Source organism: Lithobates pipiens, unplaced genomic scaffold (assembly GCF_037356315.1).
Source record: "Lithobates pipiens isolate NorthernLeopardFrog02 unplaced genomic scaffold, aLitPip1_a1.2 Scaffold_30, whole genome shotgun sequence".
In the NCBI taxonomy this organism is placed as follows: Eukaryota; Metazoa; Chordata; class Amphibia; order Anura; family Ranidae; genus Lithobates; species Lithobates pipiens.
Genome location: NW_027507791.1, coordinates 44,331,158 through 44,354,124, shown reverse-complemented (window position 1 = coordinate 44,354,124; position 22,967 = coordinate 44,331,158). Strand labels below are relative to the sequence as shown.

Below are 22,967 nucleotides of genomic sequence, written 5' to 3'. Positions count from 1 at the left end.
CCTGCACTGAGTTCATGGGTCTGTACACCTTCTTTGCCAAATATGAGGGGTTCCCACCATTCCTGTGCCGAGTTACCAGGCCTGTACACCTGCTGTCCCCATTATAAGGGGTTTCCACCTTCCCTGTACCGAGTTCCCAGGTCTGTATATTGGCTGTGCCCATTATGAGGGGTTCTCACCATCCCTGTGCTGAATCCCTGGGTCTGTACACCCACTGTGCCCATTATGAGGGGTTCCCACCATCTTTGTGCGGAGTTCCCAGGTCTGTAAACCCGCTGTGCCCATTATGAGGGGTTCCCACCATTCCTGTGCTGAGTTCCCAGGCCTGTACACCTGCTGTGCCCATTATAAGGGGTTTCCACCTTCCCTGTACCGAGTTCCCGGGTCTGTACATTAGCTGTGCCCATTATGAGGGGTTCCCACCATCCCTGTGCCGAGTTCCCGGGTCTGTACACCTGCTGTGCCATTTATGAGGAGTTCCCACCAGATGCCTCAAAAGTTCTTGTCCACTTTTCCCCCCAGCAGATATTGTGAGTAAGTTACTTAGTGTCCAACAATATTGATTTACTGCTTGTATGTGAAAGGAAATGTTATGGCCAAGATGGTGTTTATAGATAGAATTAGATACAGTGAATGAAAGCAGGAAAACCCGAATCCTCCTAGGTGAGGATCACCGACTACACCGGAGATCATGGAGTGGGTGAACTTAAAAGGAAAAGCAAATCATTTCCTTAAGAGTATCTATTATAGGAAGGTTGTGCTTACACTGAGAACAGCTACAAGACTCGGGAGTTGCTCCACTGTCTGTCTCGGCCGCACTTTGACCTCATCTGTTCCTGCATAGCTCCACCCTGAAAAACATACACTGGTTAGTCATCGTGTTATAGAAGGGGTCTGTGAAGTGAAACTCTAGACGAAAATTTGAGTTCGATTCTCTGCTAGAGAAAATTTCCACTGATCACACACAGGACGCCGACTCACTGTGACCAAAACTAAACCAGTAATGTAAGATGGCTTCAGCTCTGCTCCCCACCCGCAGGAGAGGTCCCTCAGACGTGTTTCGCCCCCATAGCGGGCTTTATCGTTTTTAGATCTTCTGCTAGGTTTATCTTGCTGCATCGGAGGTCTGGTGACCGTCGTCTTCAGGAGAGGAACGAAAGACCGTGCAAACCGATATACTAACCCATGTTCAACCCAATCCCACGAACCACTAAACCGCAGCCCCCTTGATGAACCCTGATTTCATATCATTCTTATATCAAATTAAAACCTCTAGCCCCCAACCCTAACCAAAGTCCAAACCCTTACCTTATTTTAACCCATTAATCATCAACCCAACTAACCAACCTAGCCTCTAAATGTAACTTTCTGATTTCCAATCCTAACCCCATTCAAACTCCTTATTTCAACTCCTAACTTGAACCTTCTAACCTAAACCCTTACCGGTCAACCAAGCCTGCAATCCAAACCCCCAACCTAACCACCTAAATGTAAACATCCATTTTGATCCTATAACTCTAACCTCCATACAAGCCCTTACCTTATTTTACCTCCAAACTTGAACCTTCAAACTCTCAACCTAAACCCGAATGCCGTGTACACATGACTGGACTTTTTGCCAAAAATCCGGCGGACTTTAGAAATAGAACACGTTTAAAATTTTTCCACCGGACCGAGAAATCCGTTCGTGTGTATGCTAGTCCGACGGACAAAAACCGACACTAGGGCAGCTATTGGCTACTGGCTATGAACTTCCTTAGTCTAGTCCGGTCTTACGTCATCACGTTCGAATCCATCGGACTTTGGTGTGATTGTGTGTGGCCAAGTCCATTCATTCGGAAAGTCCGTCGGAACTACGCCGAAAGACCGTCGGACCTAGTCCCTCGAAAAGTCCGGTCGTGTGTACGCGGCATTACCCTAACCCAGTGTTTCTTAACCAAAGTTCCTCCTGAGGTTTCTAGGGGTTCCTTGAGTAGTGAGTAATGGTGGGTCGATCCCCACCAATACTAACCTTCAATGCAAGGGATTGTGTCTACACTGTCCTAATATTACAGGACCTTACAATAGTCTTGTCTTTGTAAACAGGTTCTCTGAGAACTTGAGACCCATTTCAAGAGTTCCATGGGAGTAAAGAAGGTTGAGAAGGGCTGTCCTAACCCGTTAACAGTCATAGAAAAACACAGGAGACCTAATGACAACATTATTGGGACTAATATAAGGAATGTAATGAAAACCCAGTCCCTAAATGGAACTTTATGATCTCCAATGCTAACCCCATTTTAAACCCTTATTGTAACTCCTAACTTGAACCGTCTAACTTAAACCTTACCCAAATCTTTAATGGTCAACCTAGACTGCAATCCAAACCCCCAACCTAAACCCTAAATGTAACACCCATTTTGACCTAGAACTCCAACCTCCATTTAAGCCCTTGCCTTACATTACCTCCTAACTTGAACCTTCCAACTCTCAACCTAAACCTTTACCCTAATCCAATGTTTCTTAATCAGAATTCCTCCTGAGGTTTCTAGGAGTCGTGAGCAATGGTGGGTTGATCCCCCCAATACTAACCTTCAAAGCAAGGGATTGTGTCTACACTGTCCTCTAATATTAGAGGACCTTGCAATATTTTTGTCTTTTTAAACAGGGGTTCTCCGAGAACTCGAGACCTATTTCAAAAGTTCCATAAGAGTAAAGAAGGTTGAGAAAGGCTGTCCAACCCGTTAACAATCCTAGAAATGCAGAGACTTAATGACAACATTATTGGGACTAATATAAGGAATGTAATGAAAACCCAGCCTCTAAATGTAACTTTATGATCCCCAATGCTAACCCCAGTTTAACCCCTTATTGTAACTCCTAACTTGAACCTTACCCAAACCTTTAATGGTCAACCTAGACTGCAATCCAAACCTCCAACCTAACCCCTAAATGTAACATCCTTTTTGACCCTATAACTCTAACCTCCATTCAAGCCCTTACCTTACATTACCTCCTAACTTGAACCGTCCAACTCTAAACTTAAACCCTTACCCAATGTTTGTTAATCAGAATTCCTCCTGAGGTTTCTAGGGGTTCCTTGAGTAGTGAGCAATGGTGGGTTGATCCCCACCAATACAAACCTCCAATGCAATGGATTGTGTCTACACTGCCCTCTAATATTAGAGGACCTTACGAAATTCTTGTCTTTGTAAACAGGGGTTCTTTGAGAACTCAAGACCTATTTCAAGAGTTCCATGGGAGTAAAAAAGGTTGAGAAAGGCTGTCCAACCCATAAACAATCCTAGAAAAGCAGAGACCTAATGACAAAATTATTGGGACTAAAAGAAGGAATTAATGAAAACCCAGCCTCTAAATGTAACTTTAAGATCCCCAATGCTAACCCCAGTTTAACCCCTTATTGTAACTCCTAACTTGAACCTTCTAACCCAAACCTTACCCAAACCTTTAACGGTCAACCTAGACTGCAATCCAAACCCCCAACCTAACGCCTAAATATAACATCCATTTTGACCCTATAATTCTAACCTCCATTCAAGCCCTTGCCTTACATAACCTCCTAACTTGAACCTTCCAACTCTCAACCTAAACCCTTACCCTAACCCAATGTTTCTTAATCAGAGTTCCTCCTGAGGTTTCTAGGGGTTCCTTGAGTAGTGAGCAATGGTGTGTTGATCCCCACCAATACAAACCTTCAATGCAAGGGATAGCGTCTACACTGTCCTCTAATATTACAGGACCTCACAATATTCTTGTCTTTTTAAACAGAGGTTCTCCGAGAACCCGAGACCTATTTCAAGAGTTCCATAGGAGTAAAAAGGTTGAGAAGGGCTGTCCTAACCCGTTAACAGTCATAGAAAAACACAGAGACCCAATGGCAACATTATCGGGACTAAAATAAGGAATGTGATGACGATGAGAAGGTTTTACTTCAAAAGATCATTATCAGAAAAAAAAAAGAGGAACCAGATACGGCAAAACATAAGCAGAATAAAACTACAGTTTAAACATTTCAATTAAATGTTGATGTGAAAATAAACCAGATAAGCATTTTGAAATGATGAACCCGGTGAACTCGCTCTAGATGGCTTCAGCTGTATTATGAATGTTCCTGCGGTTGGTCTTTATACATGTGTCTAGTACAGCCTTTCTAAACCGGGGTTCCGTGAAATCCTAGGGTTCCTTCTGAGGTTGCGTGGGGTTCCTTGAGAAATGATCAACGGTGAGTTGATGCCCACCTATACCAACCTCCAATGCGATTTGTGACTCACTGGTAAGTTACCATTGAACCAATGATCCTTTTAGCTATCCTTAAGGGGGAGAATATTCTGAATGATCATCAGTGTAAGGATAATTCTTCCCAGAGACCATCACACTAATGTAGCTAATGGCACATTTTGGTGTTTTGGCCTACACACACAATGCTCCTGGTAGCCAGAGACCATGTGATCTTCCATCTAGGCTTTATTATATTATATAGTAATTATGGGCAGGAGTTAGGTGAGGCTGTAAATTTATTTCAAGGGTTTCCCTATGTGAAAAGGGTTGAGAAAGGTGGGTCTAGTATATAGGCTCTGCTGTAGCCGAGCAAGCAAGGGTGACCACAAGGTGTATACCAAATGATGGGAAGTTCCACGTACCATTTGTAAACCATCGCCGGCCCCCATGTCACCGGATCCTATATGCGTCAGGTGTACAAAATTCATGGGCTCCCCGATCATGGTTCGATCGATTCTCCTCCTCTTCTTTTTCTGAAGAACACAAAAAGGACAAAAATAAGCTATTCTCATATAAAACGCCAGATTAGCCAAATCCCCCCCCCCCTCCCAAAAAACCACTTCAATGTAAGATCGAATAGAATGAAATTGGATATTTCGGCAAATGCCCGAAACAGTCCTTTCCCAAAAGACTTAATTGTGGCTCAAGTGCCTTGGCATGAGCATTGAGCAAATGGGATGGCATGGTTCCCAGAAGGCTTTGGGGCTACCACGAGTGACCACCTGTACTTCGTACTTACAACTAGGCTACCAAGTCAAATTTAGTTCAAAGTTTCTCCCGAAAAGGGAAACTATAATTGTTTTGGAGATGAAGATCAAGAGTCAAAACCAGGCCGAGGGATAGGTAGAACAGGCAATCGCCTTTGGGTGCTTCAGCAATGGTGGGGGTGTCAAGAGGGCAGAACCTGCAACCAATGCAGCTGAGGTAGTTCACAGCTCATGAGGGGCCACAATTGTACCTTTGCACCCTTGGGTGCTAGAGGACCTTGTCTCAGCACAGCAGAAGGCCAGAGGTTTACCTTTAGATTGCTTTTTGAACCCAGATAAATTGTAAGAATGTATCTGCACGGCAAAGTACTTGCAATGAAGAACTCTACCTTTTTACCGCAGTTGAAAATCAATAGCTCATGTCGACATTTGTACACAATTGAACAAATCCAGGGGTCCATTTTTGAACCCATAAAGCTTCCAGTACTTTGTGCTGCAATTGATTCAGCTACATTATTACAAGTTATTTGGGTTCAAAAGGCAATCTAAAAAAGGTAAACCACTGGACTTCTACCAGTGTTGAGATAAGCTCCCCTAGCACCCAAGGATGCAAAGGCTCAATTGCACCCCCGTTCATGAGCTGTGAACTGCCTTAGCAGCACAGGTTGCCTGTTCTGTCTTTTTACACCCTCATCATGCTGGAGCACCCAAGGCAATTGCCTTTTCTGCCTACTCCTTGGTCCAGCTCTGACTTTTAGTATCTCCAAAAGCCACCTTTATAGGACGCTGATAGAGGAATCCCCCAACCATAAAAAGACACAGTTTGTTTGGCCCTGATAAAAAGTGGTGGTTGCATCTTAGTAAGGTGGCCCCGTGTTATCTTTGCTACAAGGCTATGCTCATATCCTATGCAGCCTGTCCACCCAGCACCGAAGGCCCCCTGTGTTTGTAAATTGTCAAGGGTAAAAAGAAAGACACGGCAGGGTTGGGCCTTCCTGTTTTCACCGCACAAGCTCCTCTTCCTGTGCGAGTTCTAATCGTCACCTCTCTCTCTGCTTCTCAAGAACTTGTCAAGAGAGAGATTTCAGTAAAAGAAAACTGCAAAGGAAGGATGATTTCGAGCATCGGAAACGCCCATGGAACACTTGAGAAATCTCTCTGTTTATGCAGCACCCCCGGTGAAATTCAGCAGCTTCAACCTGCAGGCCGAGACTCTGTTTTCGGAGCCCGATAAAAGTTTTCTAGGTAGACCTATGCCGCGTACACACGACCATACTTTTCGAGGTACTAGGTCCGACGGTCTTTCCGACGGACTTTTGGCGGAGTTCCGGCAGACTTTCCGAACAAACGGACTTGGCCACACACAATCACACCAAATTCCGACGGATTCGAACATGATGACGTACGACCGGACTAGAATAAGGAAGTTCATAGCCAGCAGCCAATAGCTGCCCTAGCGTCGTTTTTTTTGTCCGTCGGACTAGCATACACACGAACGGATTTCTCGGTCCGGTGGAAAAATGTAAAACATGTTCTATTTCTAAAGTCCGCCGGATTTTTGGCAAGCAAAGGTCCGATGGAGCCCCACACACGATCGAATTGTCCGACGGACTTGTTGTGTTGGACCTTTGCTGTCAAAAAGTCCGGTCGTGTGTACGCGGCATTAAGGTTCACTACATGGGTTACAATCTGACTGTACAATCTGCTTCAAGCTGGCAATATACTATACAATCCCATTGTACAACCTCTGTACAAACCCCCTTTAGATTTACCAAAATTATGTAATATTTGGACACAATTATAGAATGCATTCAGTTTATTGTTGGTATGCAGTGTTAGAGTAAACTATGGTCCTAGATCTTCTATTACTGGTATCCAGCGTCAGAGTGAACTATGGAGCAAGATCTATTACTGGTATCCGGCGTCAGAGTGAACTATGGTGGCATATCTTCTATTACTGGTATGTGGTGTCAGAAGATCTCTAGAACCACAGTTATACCAGTAATGAAAGATCGAGGACCATCGTTCCCTCTAACATTAAATAATAATCAAAGAACTAGTTCTAAAGTTCATTCTAACATCGGATACCAATATTAGAAGATCTACCACCCATAGTTCACTAAATTCTAGATCTTCTCTCTGGTTTTAGAGCAGTAATGGCGATCCTTGGCACCCCAAATGTTTTGGAACTACATTTCCCATGATGCTCATGCACTCTGCAGTGTAGTTGAGCATTATGGGAAATGTAGTTTCCAAAACATCTGGGGTGCCAAGGTTCGTCATCACTGTGTTATGCCGCGTACACACGACCAGACTTTGACGGACTGGAATCCGTCGGAACAATTCGATCGTGTGTGGGGCTCCAGCGGACTTTTATTTCCCAAAAGTCCGGCGGACCTAGAAATAAAACTTGCTGGAAATCTTTCCGACGGACTCTGGTCATCTGTGTGCTAGTCCGATGGACTACAAACCGATGATAGGGCAGCTATTGGCTACTGGCTATGAACTTCCTTATTCTACATCATCACTTTCGATTCTGTGGAACTTTTGGGAGTGATCGTGTGTGGCCAAGTCCGTTCGTTTGAAAGTCTGGCAGACCTCAGCTGCAAAGTCCGTCGGATTGTCCTCCGGACCAAGTCCGTCGAAAAGTCCGGTCGTGTGTACGCGGCATAAGAGTAAACTATGGTGCTAGATCTTCTATTACTGCTATCAGATGTTGGATTGAACTATGGTGCTAGATCTTCTATTATTGGTATCCAATGTTAAAGTAAACTATGGTGCTAGATCTTCTATTACTGCTATACAATGTTAGAGTGAACTATGGCACTAGATCTTCTATTATTTTTTTTAACAAGAAAAGATCTTCTATTATTGGTATTCAGAGTTAGAATGAACTTTGGAGCTAGTTCTTCGATTATTGTTATCCAATTTTAGACTGAACTATGGTGCTAGATCTTTTATTACGGTTATCCAATGTTAGAGTGAACTGTGCCACTAGATCGATTATTGGTATCAAGTGTTAGATTGAACTATGGATCTAGATCTTCTATTATTGGTATGCCGGGTTGTATTTAATTATGGCACTAGATCTTCTATTATTGGTATCCAGTGTTGTACTGAACTATGGTACTAGATCTTCTATTTTTGGAGTCCAGTGTCAGAGTGAACTATGGTGCTAGTTCTTCTCTTATTGGTATCCAATATTAAAGTGAACTAAAGTGCTAGATCTTTGATTATTGGAGTCCAGGGGTTTCATTACTGGTGTCCAGTGTCAGAGTGAACTATGGTGCTAAATCTTCTATTACTGGTATCCCATGTCAAGACTCTTGATATGGAATACCAGTAATAGAAGGTCTAGCACCATAGTTAACTCTAACATTGGATACCCATAATAGAAGATCTAGCACCATAGTTAACTCTAACATTGGATACCCATAATAGAAGATCTGGCCCCATAGTTCATGCTAACACCAGATAGAAGATCTAGAATAGAGTAAACTATGGTGGTACATCTTCTATAATAGGTATCAGGTGTTAGAATTAAATTTGGAGATAGTTCTTCGATTATTGGTATCCAATGTTCACGTGAACTATGGTACTAGATCTTTTATTGTTTGGTATGCTGTGTCAGAGTCAACTATGGTTCACGATCTTCTGACACTGGCGAATACCAATATTATATCTAGTACCATAGATCACTCTTGACTCAAGATTGATCTTTGGTGCTAGATATAATATTGGTATTCGCCAGTGTCAGAAGATCTTGAACCATAGTTGACTCTGACACAGCATACCAAACAATAAAAGACCTAGTACCATGCAAATATTGGATACCAATAATCGAAGAACTATCTCCAAATGTAATTCTAACACAGCATACCAATAATAGAAGATGTACCACCATAGTTCACTTTACTCTAGATCTTCTATCTGGTGTTAGCGTGAACTATGGAGCCAGATCTTCTATTATGGGTATCCAATTTTAGAGTGAACTACGGTACTAGATCTTCTATTTTTGGAGTCCAGTGTCAGAGAGAACTATGGTGCTAGATTTTCTCTTATTGGTATCCAATATTAAAGTGAACTATGGTGCTAGATCTTTGATTATTGGAGTCCAGGGGTTTCATTACTGGTGTCCAGTGTCAGAGTGAACTATGGTGCTAGATCTTCTATTACTGGTATCCCATGTCAAGAGTGATCTATGGTGCTAGATAGAATATTGGTATTCGTGTCAGAAGATTGTGAACCATAGTTGACTCTGACACAGCATACCAAACAATAAAAGATCTAGTACCATAGTTCACGCGAATATTGGATACCAATAATCGAAGAACTATCTCCAAATTTAATTCTAACACCTGATACCTATTATAGAAGATGTACCACCATAGTTCACTTTACTCTAGATCTTCTATCTGGTGTTAGTGTGAACTATGGAGCCAGATCTTCTATTATGGGTATCCAATGTTAGAGTGAACTATGGAGCTAGATCTTCTATTATGGGTATCCAATGCTAGAGTGAATTACGGTGCTAGATCTTCTATTATGGGTATCCAATGCTAGAGTGAATTACGGTGCTAGATCTTCTATTATGGGTATCCAATGCTAGAGTGAATTACGGTGCTAGATCTTCTATTATGGGTATCCAATGTTAGAGTGAACTATGGTGCTAGATCTTCTATTATGGGTATCCAATGTCAAGAGTGATCTATGGTGCTAGATTTAATATTGGTATTTGGTGTCAGAAGATCGTGAACCATAGTTGACTCTGACACAGCATACCAAACAATAAAAGATCTAGTACCATAGTTCACGCTAACATTGGATGCCAATAATCGAAGAACTATCTCCAAATGTAATTCTAACACCGGATACCAATAATAGAAGATGTACCACCATAGTTCACTTTACTCTAGATCTTCTATCTGGTGTTAGCGTGAACTATGGAGCCAGATCTTCTATTATGGGTATCCAATTAGAGTGAACTACGGTGCTAGATCTTCTATTACGGGTATCCAAAGTTAGAGTGAACTATGGAGCCAGATTTAATATTGGTATTTGGTGTCAGAAAATCTAGAACCATAGTTGACTCTGACACAGCATACCAAACAATAAAAGATCTAGTACCATAGTTCACACGAATATTGGATACCAATAATCGAAGAACTATCTCCAAATGTAATTCTAACACCGCATACCAATAATAAATGATGTACCACCATAGTTCACTCTATTCTAGATCTTCTACTGTATCTGGTGTTAGCGTGAACTATGGAGCCAGATCTTCTATTATGGGTATCCAATGTTAGACTGACTTATGGTGCTAGATCCTCAATTATTGGTATTCAGTTCCCCCTGATTAAGCTCCGGGTGGGGCGGGGTGAAACGTGTTGGGTAGAGTGGCCTGGTCGGAGCCCGGGCTGAGGCCCTCATACACATCCTTACATGGTTTCGCTATTTTGTGCGACTTTTAGGAGTTCCTTTCCCTTCTATTGGTATCCAGTATTATAATGAACTCTGATGCTAGAGCTTCGATTATTGGTATTCGGTGTTATAGTGAACCCTTCTCATCGGTCGAGCCAACTTTTTTTCGGGGAGGCTGCTCGAATCTACCTACACATCCTCAACACAAGGGAGAAGAGACGTCCAGCAACCACGTCCTGCTCCAGCAATGGTCATAGAGCCCAAAGTGATTTTTTTTTTTTTTTTAAATAATCAATTGAGAGGAAGCCAACGCATTTTGGGGTTTTGGGCCCTATAAATAACAACACCCACAATGCTCCCGGTAGAGACCATGCGATCTTCCATCTAGGCTTTATTTCACATGAGGGAGTTTTTTTTTTTTTTTTCCTTTTTACGTAAAATATTCCTGTGGTCTGGACTGGCCGGATTTAGATGAAATGTATTTTTAATACTGGCAAAAAAAAAAAAAAATGTATGCAAACAGAAAATACTGGTCGGAAAACGGGCAAATAGCCAATGGCCGGTCAGATATTTCTGGTGAGGCGGGTGTTATTTTTTTTTTTTCTGGGGGTCATTTTACTAGAAATAAATTTCAGTTTTCTTGGAAGAACCAAAAACGATGGTCTGGACATCTCGGGGCAGTTTATCTCGCGCCTTTCACAAGAGTTCACTGATGGACTGAACTCTGCCTGACCTCTCTGTGCACCTCCCCCACCCCTCCCTATGGGGGATAATGAAACTATAATTAACTTATAGGTAATGCTGATTTCACTGCACATCAATCAACGACCCCCACGCTCCGCCTCCGCTGCCATCTCACCAGCCGCCGGGGGGCCCCGGCATTCCACCAATAAGCCTCATCTGAATTTCAATGGGATGCCGGGAAGTGGACCTGTCATCGGTTATATTTTTTTCATGTGATCACAGGAGACTGAGGAAATGCTTCCTCCTGCCTGCAGCAGACTGATGACATCATCTCAGCCTAGGCGAAGCCAGCCCCGGCTTCACCTTCTCACCATGCGACTTGCTATGATGTTACAGTGTGTAGTCTTGAGTGATCACTGGGTGGAGGGGAGACTGAGGAAATGCTTCCTCTTGCCTGCAGCAGACTGATGACATCATCTCAGCCTAGGCAAAGCCAGCCCCTGCTTCACCTTCTCACCATGCGACTTGCTACGACGTTACAGTGTGTAGTCTTGAGTGATCCTGGGTGAGGGGAGACTGAGGAAATGCTTCCTCCTGCCCGCAGCAGACTGATGACATCATCTCAGCCTAGGCAAAGCCAGCCCCTGCGTCAACCTTCTCACCATGTGACTTGCTAAAACCTTACAATGTGCAGTCTTGAGTGATCCTGGGTGAGGGGAGACTGAGGAAATGCTTCCTCCTGCCTGCAGCAGACTGATGACATCATCTCAGCCTAGGCAAAGCCAGCCCCTGCATCAACCTTCTCACCATGTGACTTGCTACGACGTTACAGTGTGCAGTCTTGAGTGATCACTGGGGGGGGGGGGGGGGGAGGGGAGACTGAGGAAATGCCTCCTCGTGCCCGCAGCAGGAAGATCCCTGCAGTTTCCTTGGTTTGTAAAACAAATAAATAGATCTAAAATTGAAACACCATCCTAAGAGTTAATAATGCAGATAGAAATTTATTCCAACATTAAGTCAGTTGGAAGACCTCCATACTATACTAGGAAAACGACACGTTTCAGGGAGCCAAAACTTTCATCAGGCGGGGTCAGACTGATGACATCATCTCAGCTTAGGCAGAGTCAGCTCCTACTGCAGCTTCTCACCATGTGACTTGCTACAAAGTTACAATGTGCAGTCTTGAGTGATCACTGGGGGGGGGGGGGGAGACTGAGAAAATGCTGCCTGCAGCAGACCGATGACATCATCTCAGCTTAGGCAAAGTCAGCTCCTATTGCAGCTTCTCACCATGTGACCTGCTACAAAGTTACAATGTGCCGTCTTCACTGGAGGAGGAGGGGAGACTGAGGAAATGCCTCCTCCTGCCTGCAGCAGGAAGATCCGCACAGTTTCCTTGGTTTGTAAAACAAATAGATCTGAAATTGAAAACAGCACACCAAGAGTTAATAGCCCAGAAGCAAATTAATTTCAATATAAAGTCAGGTGGAAGGCCATACCAGGCACCCAATGCATTTCGGGGGGAACAAAACTTGGCCCACTTTGGTCAGGTGGGGCCATCATGTATACGGACTCCTGGACCGAGATGCCAGCTCGGCGATGAAGCAGTCAGGCAAAACCTGGTGCTTGTGTGTTTTCACAATGTTTGACACTGATCGGGCCACTTCTGCAGCAGCTTCTCACCTTGCAAGGAGCCCGACGCGTTTCGGGGAGCCAAGACGCCCTCCTTCCGAAACGCGTTGGCTTTCGTATATAAAACGTTCAATGACTTGTTTCTACCTCTTTTCTCTACCCTTTCCAAAGCAGAATTCATTTTGGCTGGAGATGGGGTTTTTAACCCACTACAGGAGAAGGGGGATGAGAACATTGGGAGTCCTGTGTACTGTTGCCATGGCTGCCACTGTGTTTATAAAGAAAAAAATAATGACTGCTCAGAGATTTAAATTGAAGCGATTCTTTGAAAAAAAAAAAAAAAAGCAATTAGTCAGACCTGCTGGCATTGGTTAAAGTCCGACTATTTTCACAGCAGGAGAAAAAAATGCCAAACATCCCGGTGGGAACGAGGGGGGCCCCAACATTCCTTTAAAAATGAGCAACATGTGAATGATTAAACTGGCAGAGCCGGCGGGTTAATGTAATGGGCAACAGGAGTGACTACACAAATTACACCTGACCTCTGAGGTCTGCCAGCGGTCAGTACAGCCTGAAAAAGGAACAATTTAAAGAAGACTTCCTCTGATTTCACTGCACACTGTGAGCTTCTCACAATGTGCATTAGAAGACGCAGCAAGTCAGAGCCCCGCCTCATTTTCTGGCTGGAAGACCCTGAAGCATGATTGTCCCTGGCCCCGCCCCTTTTACTGGATTTCGGTTCTGTCGATCATGGAGCCTCAGCATCAAATGTGGGCGGTCTGCATGCAAATACTAGGTACACCCACTGCTCCAGACTGACCCCCCTACCCACATGCTGATTTTCCACCTTGACAGCACCTAAAAGGGATTGTGACGAATTTTACCTCCGGCCCCAGGTCCTGGTGAAAGGGGAAGCACTTCCCCCCGAAACACGTTGCTCTACTCATCACCTGCGAATTTCAATAAACATTCCCAATAATCTCAAGCGTGATAACGTCCCGTTCCAGGTCAGTGCTGACCACACCCACCATCACAGTCCTGATGAAGGGTGGGGCACTTCCCCCGAAACACGTTGCTCTACTCATCACCTGCAAATTTCAATAAACATTCCTAATAACCTCAAGTGTGACGACCTTCCATACTGAGCGCACCTCTACACTCATCTGAACCCCGTCCAACAAGGCGTTTTTTGTGTTTGCGTAACTCCTTCCACTGTTTGCATCAGGGTTGAGGGCTCGAGAGGAGCACTGAGGCAAGGAAAGGGGTGGCAGTTCCCCCAAAACACGTTGCTCTACTTATCGCCTGCGGATTTCAATAAACATTCTTAATAATAACCTCAAGCATAATAACGTCCCATTCAAGGTCAGTGCTGACCACACCCACCATTACAGTCCTGATGAAGGGGGAAGCACTGCCCCCGAAACACGTTGCTCTACTCATCACCTGTGAATTTCAATAAACATTCCTAATAACCTCAAGTGTGACGACCTTCCATACTGAGCGCACCTCTACACTCATCTGAACCCCGTCCAACAAGGCGTTTTTTGTGTTTGCGTAACTCCTTCCACTGTTTGCATCAGGGTTGAGGGCTCGAGAGGAGCACTGAGGCAAGGAAAGGGGTGGCAGTTCCCCCAAAACGCGTTGCTCTACTTATCGCCTGCGAATTTCAATAAACATTCCCAATAACCTCAAGCGTGATAACGTCCCGTTCCAGGTCAGTGCTGACCACACCCACCATCACAGTCCTGATGAAGGGGGAAGCACTTCCCCCGAAACACGTTGCTCTACTCATCACCTGTGAATTTCAATAAACATTCCTAATAACCTCAAGTGTGACGACCTTCCATACTGAGCGCACCTCTACACTCATCTGAACCCCGTCCAACAAGGCGTTTTTTGTGTTTGCGTAACTCCTTCCACTGTTTGCATCAGGGTTGAGGGCTCGAGAGGAGCACTGAGGCAAGGAAAGGGGTGGCAGTTCCCCCAAAACGCGTTGCTCTACTTATCGCCTGCGAATTTCAATAAACATTCCCAATAACCTCAAGCGTGATAACGTCCCGTTCCAGGTCAGTGCTGACCACACCCACCATCACAGTCCTGATGAAGGGGGAAGCACTTCCCCCGAAACACGTTGCTCTACTCATCACCTGTGAATTTCAATAAACATTCCTAATAACCTCAAGTGTGACGACCTTCCATACTGAGCGCACCTCTACACTCATCTGAACCCCGTCCAACAAGGCGTTTTTTGTGTTTGCGTAACTCCTTCCACTGTTTGCATCAGGGTTGAGGGCTCGAGAGGAGCACTGAGGCAAGGAAAGGGGTGGCAGTTCCCCAAAACATGTTGCTCTACTTATCGCCTGCGGATTTCAATAAACATTCTTAATAATAACCTCAAGCATAATAACGTCCCATTCAAGGTCAGTGCTGACCACACCCACCATTACAGTCCTGATGAAGGGGGAAGCACTGCCCCCGAAACACGTTGCTCTACTCATCACCTGTGAATTTCAATAAACATTCCTAATAACCTCAAGTGTGACGACCTTCCATACTGAGCGCACCTCTACACTCATCTGAACCCCGTCCAACAAGGCGTTTTTTGTGTTTGCGTAACTCCTTCCACTGTTTGCATCAGGGTTGAGGGCTCGAGAGGAGCACTGAGGCAAGGAAAGGGGTGGCAGTTCCCCCAAAACGCGTTGCTCTACTTATCGCCTGCGAATTTCAATAAACATTCCCAATAACCTCAAGCGTGATAACGTCCCGTTCCAGGTCAGTGCTGACCACACCCACCATCACAGTCCTGATGAAGGGGGAAGCACTTCCCCCGAAACACGTTGCTCTACTCATCACCTGTGAATTTCAATAAACATTCCTAATAACCTCAAGTGTGACGACCTTCCATACTGAGCGCACCTCTACACTCATCTGAACCCCGTCCAACAAGGCGTTTTTTGTGTTTGCGTAACTCCTTCCACTGTTTGCATCAGGGTTGAGGGCTCGAGAGGAGCACTGAGGCAAGGAAAGGGGTGGCAGTTCCCCCAAAACGCGTTGCTCTACTTATCGCCTGCGGATTTCAATAAACATTCTTAATAATAACCTCAAGCATAATAACGTCCCATTCAAGGTCAGTGCTGACCACACCCACCATCACAGTCCTGATGAAGGGGGAAGCACTTCCCCCGAAACACGTTGCTCTACTCATCACCTGTGAATTTCAATAAACATTCCTAATAACCTCAAGTGTGACGACCTTCCATACTGAGCGCACCTCTACACTCATCTGAACCCCGTCCAACAAGGCGTTTTTTGTGTTTGCGTAACTCCTTCCACTGTTTGCATCAGGGTTGAGGGCTCGAGAGGAGCACTGAGGCAAGGAAAGGGGTGGCAGTTCCCCCAAAACACGTTGCTCTACTTATCGCCTGCGGATTTCAATAAACATTCTTAATAATAACCTCAAGCATAATAACGTCCCATTCAAGGTCAGTGCTGACCACACCCACCATTACAGTCCTGATGAAGGGGGAAGCACTGCCCCCGAAACACGTTGCTCTACTCATCACCTGTGAATTTCAATAAACATTCCTAATAACCTCAAGTGTTACGACCTTCCATACTGAGCGCACCTCTACACTCATCTGAACCCCATCCAACAAGGTGTTTTTTGTGTTTGCGTAACTCCTTCCACTGTTTGCATCAGGGTTGAGGGCTCGAGAGGAGCACTGAGGCAAGGAAAGGGGTGGCAGTTCCTGAGGGGAGTACTTAGGCAGGGTGCTGTGATGTTTTCAGGAACCCATGTACAGCCCCCTGCCAGCCCCTCCCACCAGTCATGAGCTGCCTGTATTTCATAGAGAAGACCTGACAAAGAGGGAGGCACTTTCCCTGAAACCCGTTAATCGTCACCTCTGAACTGTGAATTTCAATAAACATTCCTATAACAATAACCTCAAGTGTTATGACCTTCTATACTGAGCGCGCCTCTACACCGATCCAAACCACACCCATCAAAGCATTTTGATATTTGCATAACCCCTCCCACTGCTTACATCAGGGCTGAGGTGTCTTAAGAGGAGTTCTGAGGCAGAGAAAGGGGAGGCACTCCCCCCAAAACGCATTGCACTACTTATCACCTGTGAATTTCAATAATCAAACCTAATAATTACCCTCAAGTGCGACAACCTCTGGTTTCAGGTCAGTCCTGACCACATCCACCATCACAGTCCTGACGAAGAGGGAGACACTTCCCCCGAAACGCATTGCTCTACTCATCACCTGTGGATTTCAATATACATTCCTAACAATCTCAAAGTGCAACGACCTTCCATACTGAGCACGCCTCTACACTCATCTAAACTCCACTCACCGTCAACGTGTGTATTTGCATAACCCCTCCCACTGTTTTGTTTGCATCAGGTCTGAGGGCTTTTGAGAGGAGCACTGAGGCAGGGCACTATGATGTTTCAGGAAGCTCTGTACAGCCCCCTGCTGGCCCCTCCCACCAGCCACGATCTGCCTGCATTGCATGGAGAAGTCCTGACAAAGGGGGAGGAACTTTCCCTGAAACCCGTTAATCATCACCTGTGAATTTCAATAAACATCCCTAATAAAAACCGCAAGTGTGACAGCCTTCCATGATAGGCATGCCTCTACACCCATCTTAACCCCACCCATCAAGGTATTTTTGCATTTGCATAACTCCTCCCACTGCTTACATCAGGTTTGTGGGCTCTGGAGAGGAGTACTGAGGAAGTTTTCAGGAAGCTCTGTACAGCCCCCTGTCGGCCCTCCCACCAGCCATGATCTGCCTGTATTGCATAGAGAAGTCCTGACAAAGGGGGAGGCACTTCACCCGAAACCCGTTAATCATCACCTGTGAATTTCAATAAACATTCCTATAACAATAACCTCAAGTGTTATGACCTTCTATACTGAGCGCGCCTCTACACCGATCCAAACCACACCCATCAAAGCATTTTGATATTTGCATAACCCCTCCCACTGCTTACATAAGGGGCTGAGGTGTCTTAAGAGGAGTTCTGAGGCAGAGAAAGGGGAGGCACTCCCCCCAAAACTCATTGCACTACTTATCACCTGTGAATTTCAATAAATCAAACCTAATAATTACCCTCAAGTGCGACAACCTCTGGTTTCAGGTCAGTCCTGACCACATCCACCATCACAGTCCTGACGAAGAGGGAGACACTTCCCCCAAAACGCATTGCTCTACTCATCACCTGTGGATTTCAATATACATTCCTAACAATCTCAAAGTGCAACGACCTTCCATACTGAGCACGCCTCTACACCCATCTAAACTCCACCCACCGTCAACGTGTGTATTTGCATAACCCCTCCCACTGTTTTGTTTGCATCAGGTCTGAGGGCTTTTGAGAGGAGCACTGAGGCAGGGCACTATGATGTTTCAGGAAGCTCTGTACAGCCCCCTGCTGGCCCCTCCCACCAGCCACGATCTGCCTGCATTGCATGGAGAAGTCCTGACAAAGGGGGAGGAACTTTCCCTGAAACCCGTTAATCATCACCTGTGAATTTCAATAAACATCCCTAATAAAAACCGCAAGTGTGACAGCCTTCCATGATAGGCATGCCTCTACACCCATCTTAACCCCACCCATCAAGGTATTTTTGCATTTGCATAACTCCTCCCACTGCTTACATCAGGTTTGTGGGCTCTGGAGAGGAGTACTGAGGAAGTTTTCAGGAAGCTCTGTACAGCCCCCTGTCGGCCCCTCCCACCAGCCATGATCTGCCTGTATTGCATAGAGAAGTCCTGACAAAGGGGGAGGCACTTCACCCGAAACCCGTTAATCATCACCTGTGAATTTCAATAAACATTCCTATAACAATAACCTCAAGTGTTATGACCTTCTATACTGAGCGCGCCTCTACACCGATCCAAACCACACCCATCAAAGCATTTTGATATTTGCATAACCCCTCCCACTGCTTACATAAGGGGCTGAGGTGTCTTAAGAGGAGTTCTGAGGCAGAGAAAGGGGAGGCACTCCCCCCAAAACTCATTGCACTACTTATCACCTGTGAATTTCAATAAATCAAACCTAATAATTACCCTCAAGTGCGACAACCTCTGGTTTCAGGTCAGTCCTGACCACATCCACCATCACAGTCCTGACGAAGAGGGAGACACTTCCCCCAAAACGCATTGCTCTACTCATCACCTGTGGATTTCAATATACATTCCTAACAATCTCAAAGTGCAACGACCTTCCATACTGAGCACGCCTCTACACCCATCTAAACTCCACCCACCGTCAACGTGTGTATTTGCATAACCCCTCCCACTGTTTTGTTTGCATCAGGTCTGAGGGCTTTTGAGAGGAGCACTGAGGCAGGGCACTATGATGTTTCAGGAAGCTCTGTACAGCCCCCTGCTGGCCCCTCCCACCAGCCACGATCTGCCTGCATTGCATGGAGAAGTCCTGACAAAGGGGGAGGAACTTTCCCTGAAACCCGTTAATCATCACCTGTGAATTTCAATAAACATCCCTAATAAAAACCGCAAGTGTGACAGCCTTCCATGATAGGCATGCCTCTACACCCATCTTAACCCCACCCATCAAGGTATTTTGCATTTGCATAACTCCTCCCACTGCTTACATCAGGTTTGTGGGCTCTGGAGAGGAGTACTGAGGACGTTTTCAGGAAGCTCTGTACAGCCCCCTGTCGGCCCCTCCCACCAGCCATGATCTGCCTGTATTGCATAGAGAAGTCCTGACAAAGGGGGAGGCACTTTACCCGAAACCCGTTAATCATCACCTGTGAATTTCAATGAACATCCCTAATAAAAACCTCAAGTGTGACAGCCTTCCATGATGGGCGCACCTCTACACCCATCTCAACCCCCGCCCATCAAGGTGTTTTGATATTTGCATAACCCCTCCCACTACTTTCATCAGGGCTGAGGGCTCCCTAAAGGAATACTAAAGGCAGGATGTTTTTAGGAAGCTCTGTACAGAACCCTGCCTGGCCCCTCCCACCAGCCATGATCTGCCTGCATTGCATAGAGAAGCACAAAGGCCCGGTGATGACATCACTTGGTCTAAAATAAGGTATGCAAATGAAAAGGAAAAGGTGATTTTTAAATATATAATTAGCCTGTTGATGTGTGTGGGGGAGGGGGGGGGGGTCTAGGGAAGGAAAAAAGTCAGCAAAACACAGAGCATAGATTTCGGGAGGAGGAAACTTTTTCTTTTTTCTGATTGGATTTCCCAGCTGCAAATATTTCTCTGATAAAATGTCTTAAATTTCACTCTTCAGAAGATTCTCTGCGATTCATAATTCATGGCGCGTTTCGATTCTGTCCCCTGAAGTCCTCTCCGGCAAGTTTGTTCTTCCCGACAGCCCCGCAGGCTCTTGAGTACAGAGGGGCAGGGTGGGGGAGGGGAGGGGCTGCTGTTTTCTAGAGCCGCAATTTTAAAAATGGACCTGTCAGGAACTTTGTAAGCCTGAAGGGACGCATTCCTGAGATGTCACCATATCAGCAACAGTATCACTTCTCAAAAACATTCCGGCCTTTATCACGAAAGGGCAACCCTTCAGCTCAAGACGGTGGCTTTGCCTGTGGAATTTATCAGTCTGCTGCAGGTAAGGAGGGAGGATTTCCTCAGTCTTCTCACCCTTACAGTGATCACTCAGACTGTACATTGTAATTTTGTAGCAAGTCACAAGGCGAGATGCTGCTGCTGCTGCAGCAGCAGGGGGCTGATCTGTGTCAGACAATTGTGAACACAGCCAAGAACTGGACTTTTTTGGACTTCCTGTCCCAGAAAACAGAGAAGAATCACACAAGCAACAAGAATTTGCCTGACTGCGTCATCAGTGAGCCAGCATCTCAGTCGATGCTTGAACAAAGATGGCGCCGTCCTTCTAGAGAGAAAAGCATATGAAGGCATCATCGTGGGGAGGGGAGACACACACATTATTTAGTAAACATGCACTTAATATGAGAAAAACAGCTGCTGCAGGCAGGGAGAAGCATTTCCTCAGTCTCCTCACCTCCAGTGATCACTCAGACTGTACATTGTAACTTTGTAGCAAGCCATAAGGTGGGAGGCAGCAGCAGGGGGCTGATCTGCATCAAACAATTGTGAACACAGCCAAGAACTGGACGATTTTTATGGCTTCCTGTCCCAGTAAAAAAAATAAAAATTGGGTTGGAGTTAGGGTTTTAAGCCTTACCGGCTGAGGCTTCTCTACCACGCAGCAGCCCAGCTTGTGCCAGAAGTCGCTCATATTGTCAGAGACGGCCAGCTTGGTTGCAGTTCTGCTAGTCCGAAGCCGTGAGGCTCTCCGGTGTAAAGAAGGTTGTAGAAGCGGCAAGGAAATTATGCGGGTCACTGAATGAGACGGCGACCCAATTCCAAATCCGTTTTCAGAAAGGGCACGATCGTCCTTCTGTCCTTTAATGTTCCTGAAATGAAACAAAATAAAAAAAAACATTAAATCTAACCTTTGGCCTTCTCTTCAGAAAAATGGCTTACTCCGATTTCACTGCACACTGTGAGCTTCTCACAATGTGCATTAGAAGCTGCAACAAGTCAAATAGAGCCTTATTCCTGGCTGGAGGACCTTCAGCACATCTAGCTCTTTCCTCCCAAGCCTAACTGTCCCCTAACCCATCCCTTTCAAGCCTGCCTGTCCTTGGCCCGCCCCTTTCCATCCTGCCTGTCCCTGGCCCGCCCCTTTCCAGCCTGCCTGTTCCTGGCCCGCCCCTTTCCAGCCTGCCTGTCCCTGGCCCGCCCCTTTCCAGCCTGCCTGTCCCTGGCCCGCCCCTTTCCAGCCTGCCTGTCCCTGGCCCGCCCCGCCCCTTTCCAGCCTGCCTGTCCATGGCCCGCCCCTTTCTGACGTATTTTACCTCCAGTTCCAGATCAGTCCTGACCACACCCACCATTACAGTCCTGACGAGGGGGGAGGCACTTCCCTGAAACACGTTGCTCTACTAATCCCCTGTAAATTTCAAAAGACATTCCTAATAATAAAGTGTGACGACCTTCCATACTGAGCACACCTCTACACCCATCTGAACCCCACCCATCAAGGTTTTTTGATATTTCCATAACTCCTCCCCCTGCTTGCATCAGGGCTGAGGGCTCTAGAGAGCAGTACTGATGATCTTTTCAAGAAGCTATGTACAGCCCCCTGCCGGCCCCTCCCAACAGCCATGATCTGCCTGCATTGCACAGAGAAGTCCTGACAAAGGGGCAGCACTTACCCCCAAAACCTGTTGCGCTACTCATCCCCTGTGAATTTCAATAAACACTCTTAATAATAATAACCTCAAGTGTGACGACTTTCCATACCGAGCACACCTCTACACCCATCTGAACCTGACCCATCAAGGTGTTTTGATATTTCCATAACTCCTCCCACTCCTTGCATCAGGGCTGAGGGCTCTACAGAGCATTACTGATTATGTTTTCAAGAAGCTATGTAGAGCCCCCTGCCGGCCCCTCCCAACAGCCAGGATCTGCCTGCATTGCACAGAGAAGTCTTGACAAAGGGGCAGCACTTACCCCCGAAACGTGTTACTCTACTCATCACCTGTGAATTTCAATAAAGATTCTTAATAATAATAACCTCAAGTGTGATGACTTTCCATACTGAGCACACCTCTACACCCATCTGAACCCGACCCATCAAGACGTTTTGATATTTGTATAACTCCTCCCCCTGCTTGCATCAGGGCTGATCATCATCATCTAGTGCTTTCCTCCCCAGCCCGCATTCCCTTCATTTATTGGATTTCAGCTCTTTCAAACATGGAGGCTCAGCATCACATGTGGGCAGTTTGCATGCCAATAAACACCCACCACTCCAGACGGTCACCCACTCATCAAGACATTTTCATATTTGCATAACTCCTCCCACTTGCATCAGGGCTGGGGGCTTCTGGGGAAAAAAAAAAAAAAAAAAAGAGTATGGATGTTGTTTTCAGGAAGTTAAATACAGCCCCCTGCTGGCCTCTCCCAACAGCCATGATATGCCTGCATTGCACAGAGAAGTCCTGACAAAGGGGCAGCACTTACCCCCGAAACGTGTTGCTCTACTCACCACCTGTGAATTTCAATTAACATTCTTAATAATAACCTCCAGTGTGATTATCTTCCATACTGAACACGCCTCTACACCCATCTGAACCCCACCCATTATAGCGTTTTGATATTTCCATAACTCCTCCCACTGCTTACATCGGGGCAGAGGACT

General features: G+C 45.7%; 1 protein-coding gene across 1 annotated transcript in view; it reads right to left on the bottom strand.

The window, feature by feature from the left end:
• Positions 1–22,967, bottom strand: part of CDC42SE1 (CDC42 small effector 1) — a 69,792-nt gene that overhangs the window by 705 nt on the left and 46,120 nt on the right. The window contains exons 2-4 of the mRNA XM_077464114.1: positions 20,943–21,174; positions 4,641–4,751; positions 766–851 (exon numbers count right to left, since the gene is read on the bottom strand). Coding sequence (XP_077320240.1) covers positions 777–851; positions 4,641–4,751; positions 20,943–20,996 — 240 coding nt within the window. The 5' untranslated portion in view covers positions 20,997–21,174 and the 3' untranslated portion in view covers positions 766–776. The remainder of the gene's footprint in view (positions 1–765; positions 852–4,640; positions 4,752–20,942; positions 21,175–22,967) is intronic.